The following is an 8,358-nucleotide window of genomic DNA, read 5'->3' on the forward strand; positions in this document are numbered from 1 at the left end:
GGCGGGATCTCCGGGTCTCCCGCGTCTCTGCCCCCCTCCCCGGTACGCGTTTCCATGGCGAGTTCCCTGAGCGCCCGGGCCATCGGGAGACAAAAGAAGCTGGGGGTGGGGATGGGGGCGCTGTCTCACTCCCGGGCCCGCGCCTCGCCCACCTGCCCTGCATCTTCCCTCAGCCACTCGGGGTCCACCCTCCCCTGGTCCGACCGCGGCCCCTCGCCTGGCTCACAGCATCCGAGGCGCACAGCCCGGGATGCTCCGCGATGCTCGCGGGGCGGAAGGGCCCTCGTGGTGAATTCACGTGAGGCTCCTTAGGCAGCGCTTGCTGTTTGCAGGTGTTTCCACAGTCATGAGGGGTGGGGGCCAGCTAACCGTCGTTTAACAAGTGGGGAAACAGGCCCCCGAGCACTTAAATCACTGTCCACAGTCTCCAGGCCCCAGACGGCAGAATTTTCTTCGGCTCATTTTGTTCACTATCTCCTATACACCTAGCTCGGTACAGTCTCAGGGGAGCCGTCGAGAACCGAGACAGACCCTCAAAATCAGACCCGCGGTTAAACGTCCAGTTGGATGGGGGTGGGGTGGGGGAGGGCTGCGCTGCCGGAGAGCCCAGTGTGTGCAGCCGGCCATACTCCAGACCCTTCCTGACTGTGGCCTTTCTTGGGTTAAGAGAATCAACTCCATGTGTCTTCAAAGATGATCCTCCGTGTGGTTAATGGTGGGGTCCAGAGAGCTGATCCCACCGGGGCCTCAGTTTCCTCACCTGGAAATGGGCATAACAAGATGGCTTGGTGTACGTGACACATTTGGCATGTCTGTCCCACCTCCCCAGGCCTGATGCCCACCTGGACTCCGTTTCTCTGCCAGGCAGGGGCAGAGCCTGGGCTGGACAGCCGTTGGGAATCGCTGGTGTTGAAAGGTGACCACAAACTGTCCTCTGGAGGTAGGAGGAAGGGAAATGGGGCAATCATGTTTGATGCCTCCTGGGGGCTGGGCAGAAACGAAGGGATGTCCCTGGAGACCTTCCTGACAGCTTGGGGAACCAGGAGAGAGTCTGGAGCAGTATCAGGAGGGGTGGGGGGCTTCTTCCTCCTGTCGATCCCCAGTGGTGGAGAGGGAGTGAGGTCCAGCTCTGATGGTACATGGCCCAGCAGCAGCCAGGGGTGAGGGGTTGGCGGGTGGGGGGGTGACAACTTGATTCTGGGCACTAGGGAGCCATGGCAGAGTTTAGAGCAGGCAAGAGGGTGGAACACACTAGGTGCTGCTCAGAGACTCCTGAACACATTAATACACTTGACGCTCAACACAGCTCTATGGGGGGGGGGCGTTAATGTCCTGCTGCACAGACAGGGAAACTGAGGCCCAAAACGGGGCCCCTGAGGTCACCCAGTAGGAAGGGATGGACCTCTGGACCCCAGGGTCACCCAGCTCAACCGGCTGTGCTCTGAGCAAGACAGCAGCTGGGTCCAAGGAACGGACAGGGTGGGTGGCATGCTGGGGACTCGGGGCAGGGGGTAGCGGGGGTGCATGGGTGGGATCCTAGGAGGGTGGAGATGGGAAGCAGTCTTCGGGGGCGGACACTGAACTGGGGTAGGATCCGGTCCTGGGGGCCATGCTGGGGACACGGCTCAGCTGTGGGACCATAAACACAGCAGTGATCAGTCTGAACCCGAGGACCCCACCATTTCAGCAAGGCGGAGGACCCTGAGGCCTAGCACAGGACCCTGACACCTGCTCCCTCCACCTTCCCCAGGACTGCCCTGGAACAGCCCCCAACAGCCCCCAACAGCCCCAGACACCAACTGGTGATCTGAGACGTGGGGTCCACCACCAGTCCAACCGCTTGGTGTCACCTGTCAGAACACTTCGCTGATGGTCCAGTTGTTAAGAATTTACCTGCCAATGCAGAGGATGTGGGTTCAATCTCTGGTCCAGGAAGATCCCACATGTTGCAGAGCAACTGAGCCCATGTGCCACAACTACTGAGCCCAAGTGGTGAAACTGGTAAAGCCCATATGCCCTAGAGCCCGTGCTCCACAAGAGAAGCAACTGCAGTGAGAAGCCCCCACAATGCAACTAGAGAGTAGTCCTTGGCTCACTGCAACTAGAGAAAGCCCGCATGGCAGCAAAGACCCAGCACAGCCATAAATAAATAAATAATAAAAGCTGAGGTGTCAAAAATAAGTAAAATTTTTAAATTGATGTGAAATTCACGTGACATAAGATCAGCCATCGTAAATTATACCATCCACTGGCTTTTGGAACATTTAGAGTTGTGCAACCACTTAATTCTAGAACATGTCCCCCAAAGAAACCCTGTTTCCTTCAGCTATTATTCCCCTAACCCCCTAAATCCACAGTCCCTGACAACCAGGAACCCACTCTCTGTGTCTGTGGATCGAACTGTTCTGGACATTTCCCATCAGTGGAATCACACCCTGTGTGTCTTTCTGTGTCTGCTTCTCTCACTGAGCATCGTGTTCTCAGGGTCTGTCCACGTGGTAGCAAGTGTCAGGGCTTCACCCCTCTTCACAGCTGAGGGATGCTCTCATGTGTGGAGGGACACGTTTGTCTGCTGAAGGGCATTTGGTTGCCTCCAACTCCTGGCAGCTGTGACTCACACTGTGAACATGCGTGTGCAGGTTTCTGGGCCCTGTTTTCAGTTTTCCTGGGCCTGCACCTTGGAGTGGAGCTGCTGAGTAACAGGATAATCCAGTGTTTGAGGAGCTGCCTGGCTTTCCCTAGCGGCTGCAGGGTTTTGCATCTCAGCCAATGTGTCTGAGTTCCAGTTTCCCACCTCCTCACCAACACTGTGTTTGTTCTGCCCTTTTCATCCTAGCCATCCTAGTGGGTGTGAAGTGGTGTCTCGCTGTGGTTTTCATTTGCATTTCCTTGATGACTAATAATTTTAAGCATCTTCATGGCATGTTGGCTGTTTGTGTATCTTGGAAGAGATGTCTATTCAAACCCTCTGCCCATTTTTAAGTGGATGGTTTGTTTTTGTTGTTGAGCTGTGAGAGCTCTTTATATATTCTGGATATGCAACCCTGTCTTCCTCCCCGCTTGGCCTCATCTCTTGCTCAGGTACTGGATGCCTAAAACTTCTGAAGACCCTACTTTGAGGCCAGAGAAGGGCAGGCAATGTCTCCAGAATCTCAAGGCTCTGGGGGCTCCACGCACCTGCCCACTATATAGATGCACAGACTAAGGGCAGGTGAAGGACCCAGCCACGTACCTACAGATAAAAATCCTGTAGGTAAAAAGCTGGCCACAAAAGGCCACAGAGTGTGTGATTCCACTGATGGGAAACGTCAAGAACAGGCAAATCCACAGGCACAGAGAGTGGGTTCATGGTTATCAGGAGTTGGGGGATGGGGTGTGACTTCCCATAGCTACTTTTTTCTTTTGGGGTGATGGAATGTTCTAAAATTCGGGTGATGGCTGCATAACTCTGTGAAGATACTGAAAACCATGAAACTGCACACTTTAATTCAGTGAATTGTGTGGTACTTGAATTATATCTCAGTAAAGCTGTTTAAAAAAAAAAAAAAACAGGGACTTCCCTGGTGGTCCAGCAGCAAAGATTCCACGTTCCCAATGCAGGGGCCCAGGTTCAGTCCCTGGTAGGGGCACTAGATCCCGCACGCTGCGATTGAAAGATTCCCACATGCCCCAACTAAGATCCGGCACAGCCAAATAAATAATAAAATAAAAAGCAGTAAAGAACACACACACACAAAGGCAGCAGGACTCAATCCCAGACCAGGTGGGCAGTGGTGGGCCCCGGTGCTCAGGCTAGGAAGCTGGGCAGAGCCACGAGTGGCAGCTGGGTGGTGGCCTGACCCACACTGAGGGGTGGCCCAGTATCCAGAGGGGAAGACAGAGGGTGCAAGCTGGCACTTGGAGGATCCAGGCAGGTTCCAGGAGCAGCCAGCTGGGGAGGTTTTGGGCAACTTCCTCTGCTCCCGCCAGGAGGGGCTGGGCCTGGGCGGGTATGCGCTAACGGCTGAGGCCCCAGGGTATAAGGGCGCCCTGTCCCCAGCCACCCTCAGCAGCCCCGTCATGACAGCACTCAGACTCCTGGCCATGCTGGCCAGCCTGCTAGCAACCTCCAGGGCTGGTGAGTGCTCACCCCAGGCCGGGCGTCCGCATCTGTGCAGAGGTTCAACTGCAGGGGACAGGCCTGGGGGAGAGGGACTGGCGGGTGCTGGCCCCAGTTTCCCAGACACAAGGCTCAGGGAGGGACAGTGAAGCAACCGAGCCCAGGCCACACAGGCAAGCTGGCCCCGACCAGCCCTGGGAGGGTGGGGACCTGTCCTTTTAGGGAACAGGAGTGCGGGAGGCTGGGGTCTCCCTGGGTATGGGGCTGAGACTGGGAGGCTGCAGCACACCCTCCTCTCCCCCCAGGCTCGGCCCCTCTGGTGGACATAGTGGGAGGCAGGAAGGCCCGGCCGCAGGAGCTCCCGTTCCTGGCTTCCATCCAGAACCAAGGGAGGCATTTCTGTGGGGGCGCTCTGATCCACCCCAACTTTGTCCTGACAGCGGCCAGCTGCTTCCAGAGCCGGTGAGCCGAGGGCCATAGAGTGGGCAGGGGGGCTGGGAGAGGGAGAGAGCTCAGAGGGGTTGGGGGAGAGTGGGGGGGTGGGTGTGCCTCGCAGGTGAGGAGGGGAGGGGCTTGGCAAGGGGGGCTGGTCTTAGGAAGGGTTGAGGGGCTTAGAGAGGGAAATGGGGCCCTGGAAACAGAGCGAGATGCAGCCACAAAAGGAGGATGGACAGAGGCCTGACTATCACTGATGTCCTTCCTCTGGCTCCCGGGCCGCGAGCCAGCAGGCTTGTAATTTCCTACCTTATTTGCAAGCCTGCCCCTGTGTAAGTGCCCACCCAGTGGTTGTAGAAGGCTGGGGGCTTCTGGGGAAGCCCAGCCTGGTATCTGCCCCCGCTGCTCTTAGGAACACCGGGATTGCCACCGTGGTGCTGGGTGCCTATGACCTGAGGCGTCGCGAGCGGTCCCGGCAGACTTTCTTCATCAGGAGTGTCAGCGAGAATGGCTATGACCCCCAGCAGAACCTGAACGACGTGCTGCTGCTGCAGGTGGGAAAATGAGCAGGGAGCTGGTGTTGGCCTGAGGGGCTAAGTGGGGACAAGCCATGTGCACAGAGCCTAGTGTGTAAATCGTACAGCCAAGTGCACAATCCACTTAGCCAACCTCTGGATCCTGGACACTGAAGTTGTTTCCAGATGTTTTTGTTATGACAGAATCACAGTGAGTTTTTGTGCATATTTCTTTGTGAAAGTTTTTCCAGAGCAGCCACAACAGCTAGGCCAACTTACTCTCCCACTAGCAGAATTTAAAACTGCCCGTTTCGCCACATCCTTACTGACACTGCATATTATGATTTTTTTAATTTTTCTGCCAGTGCTCACTTTGGCAGCACATATACTAAAATTGGAATGATACAGAGAAGACTAGCATGGCCCCTGCGCAAGGATGACATGCAAATTCGTGAAGTGTTCCATATTTAGGAAAAAAAAATTTTTTTCCTGCCAATCCTGACCGAGGATGGAGGGTGGTGCTTTGTTTTATCTGCATTTCCTGGGCGAGCTCTTCACCTTCATGGTCTCTCAACCACGTTTGCAGTAAGGACCATTGATTCCTTCTCTGGAGGAACCAGAGGCCCAAAAGGTAAACTCATTTGGCCAGGAGCCTGGTGGGCTACAGTCCATGGGGTTGCAAAGAGCCGGACAGGACTAAGCGACTTCACTCACTCACTCCACAGCAGATTACTGCCTAAACTGGGGTTTGAACCCAAACTGCTTTCCAGATCAGAACTCATGTTGCTGCCTCTCTGGCTCCCAGCTGGCCCCCAGTTATGCCCTCTCCTGACCCAGTTTCCCTCACCAGCTGGACCGTCAGGCCAACCTCACCAGCAGCGTGGCGCTGGTACCACTGCCGGAGCAGAATGCCACAGTGGAAGCCGGCACCGGGTGCCAGGTTGCAGGCTGGGGCACCCGACGGCGTAGGGGGCGTCTCTCCCGAGTTCCAAGGGTCCTCAATGTTACCGTGACACCTGCAAACCAGTGTCGCCCCAACAACGTGTGCACTGGCGTCCTCACCCGACGGGGTGGCATCTGCCAGGTACCCGCTGGGTGTTATCTGGTGTGGGCTCGGTGTGGTGGGGGAGGAGGGGTCTTGAGAGATTGTGAGCTCCTCTTGGGGGAGAGAAAGCAAGTTCAGAACTCACCCTGGGATTAAGTATTCAATTAGAACTAGATGTTTCAAATATTGGAGCCTGAGAAACAGTATTTATTCAACTCTGCCTGCCAAGCCCTATGCTGGGGGCTGGAGACACAAGAGGGAACAGGAGAGACTGCCCTTCTGGAGCCAGGAGCTCCCATAGCTTGTGCTTGAAGGGCTTGGGCATCAGCTATTAAGACAGGGATGTGGAAAAAAAAAAAAAAAAGACAGGGGTGTGCAGCAGCCTGGGGCCTTAGGAAGTTGAGGAGATGGGGGCGGCATTTAAGACCCGAGCTGCGAGCAAAAGTAGGAAAAAGCACAGGCAGAGGAACAGCACGTAGAAAGGGCCAGGGGCATGAGCAGCTTCTGTGGGTGGCAGCGGTGGTGTTCTGGGCAGGAGCGGGGTGGAGGGCTGGGCCTCGGGCGCCCTGACCCTCCTGCCGCCCTTGCAGGGGGATGGCGGCACCCCTCTCGTCTGCAACGGCCTGGCACACGGCGTGGCCTCCTGGTCCCGGGGGCCCTGCGGTAGGGGCACCGACTTCTTCGCGCGCGTGGCCCTCTTCAGGAACTGGATTGACTCAGTTATAAACCAGCCGGCCTGACGGACCCTGCCCAGCCTGCAGGGGGCGCTCCGCAGCCAGAGTTCAGCCCCGACCTGCACTCTACCCCACCCCGGCCCCCGCGGTTGTGACTCTAATAAAGGATCTGTCCCCATTCTGCCCACGGCGCCTGACTCTGCTCTTTGGGGGCGGGCGGGGGCTGGGGGCCCAGTGCCAGGACCTCTGCCCACAAGAGTGGCATCCACCCCAGGGGTCTCCACTCATGGAATCTGATCACGGTCCTGGGAACCAGGGGCTCTCGTGACCTCCACTCCACAGAGGCAGCACCGAGGCTCACAGAGATTGGGTGACTCCCCTGAGGCCACACAGCCAGAGCTGGGCTCTGAACCCACACCTGTGAGATTACAGCCCCCACGAACCATCTGTCATGTTGGTGGGGAATACAGTCACCCCTGGGGCTTTCCTGGTGGCTCAGATGGTGAAGAATCTGCCTGCAATGCAGGAGATGTAGGTTTGATCCCTGAGTGGGGAAGATCCCTGGAGAAGGGAATGGCAACCCACTCCAGTATTCTTTCCTGGAGAATCCCATAGAAGGAGGAGCCTGGTGGGCTACAGTCCTTGTGGTTGCGCAGAGTGGAACAGGGCTGAGCGACTAACAGATCACTGTTACCAACGCTTAGTGTCTGCAGGGGCTTGGCTCCAGGACCCTCATGGATGCCCAAATCCCCAGATGCTCAAGTCCCTTATATCAAATGGTGTCATATTTGCAAGTGACCTACATACATCCTCTGTGCACTTTATATAATACAATGTCAATGCTGTGCAAATAGCTGCCTGCCTACAGCAAATTCAAGTTTTACTTTCTAGAACTTTCTGGTAAATTTTTTTCCAAATATTTTTGATTTGTGGTGGGTTAAATCCGTGGGTGTGGAATGTGCGACCACTGAGGGCCGGCTGTATATTGTACAGCGAAGTCAAGAAACAAATGAGAAACTGGCTTTAGACTGCCACTTGAATCACAGAAAGATAATGAGCCTAATATGAAAGGAACTAAAATATAAACATTAAACAATAAATATAATTATATAATGATGTATAAAACATAAATATACTTGTATAAAGAACCTATAAAACATAATAAATATAACTGTATAAATGATACGTAAAACTTAATACATATAATGTATTAAACTAAAATAAAATTGTAAATCACAGACTTCCCTGGGGGTCCAGTAGCTAAGACTCCATGCTCACAATGTAGGCGGCCTGGGTTCAATCCCTGGTCGGGGAACTAGATCCTACATGCTACAACTAAAACCTGGCACAGTCAAATAAATAAATATATATATATATATTTTTTTAAGTTAAATCTTACATTATATATTAGTACCAATTACATATTATACATGCATTTTAAAAATATACTTAGGAACTTCCCTGATGGTCCAGTGGTTAAAGATCTGCCTGCCAATGTAGGGGACACAGGTTTGATCCTTGGTCTGGGAAGATCCCACATGCTGAGGGTCAACTAAGCCCCAGTACTGCAAATACTGAAGCCCAAGCACC

The 8,358-nt window shown here is 54.5% G+C and overlaps 1 protein-coding gene and 1 non-coding gene across 2 annotated transcripts; both read left to right on the forward strand.

Moving 5' to 3' along the window:
* Positions 1-3,995: 3,995 nt before the first annotated feature.
* Positions 3,996-6,951, forward strand: AZU1 (azurocidin 1). Its single transcript, XM_086411263.1, has 5 exons — positions 3,996-4,117; positions 4,405-4,561; positions 4,947-5,088; positions 5,900-6,133; positions 6,685-6,951. The coding sequence occupies exons 1-5, from the start codon at positions 4,060-4,062 to the stop codon at positions 6,832-6,834; spliced, it is 741 nt and encodes a 246-aa protein (XP_086267389.1). The 5' UTR covers positions 3,996-4,059; the 3' UTR covers positions 6,835-6,951.
* On the forward strand, positions 5,414-5,520 carry LOC147369294 (U6 spliceosomal RNA). The gene has a single exon (XR_015168711.1). It is a non-coding gene; the product is annotated as a U6 spliceosomal RNA (small nuclear RNA).
* Positions 6,952-8,358: the final 1,407 nt, after the last annotated feature.

Source organism: Bos grunniens, chromosome 7 (genome assembly GCF_055505025.1).
Source record: "Bos grunniens cultivar Pamir isolate PY7600 chromosome 7, Bosgru_T2T1.0, whole genome shotgun sequence".
Lineage (NCBI taxonomy): Eukaryota > Metazoa > Chordata > Mammalia > Artiodactyla > Bovidae > Bos > Bos grunniens.

Excerpts from the sequence above, each read along its gene's own strand:
- AZU1 (XM_086411263.1), top strand. The coding sequence starts at position 4,060 with ATGACAGCACTCAGACTCCTGGCCATGCTGGCCAGCCTGCTAGCAACC. Across the intron at positions 4,562-4,946 it reads GCCAGCTGCTTCCAGAGCCG|GAACACCGGGATTGCCACCG; the intron begins GTGAGCCGAGGG and ends CGCTGCTCTTAG. Across the intron at positions 6,134-6,684 it reads GACGGGGTGGCATCTGCCAG|GGGGATGGCGGCACCCCTCT; the intron begins GTACCCGCTGGG and ends CCGCCCTTGCAG.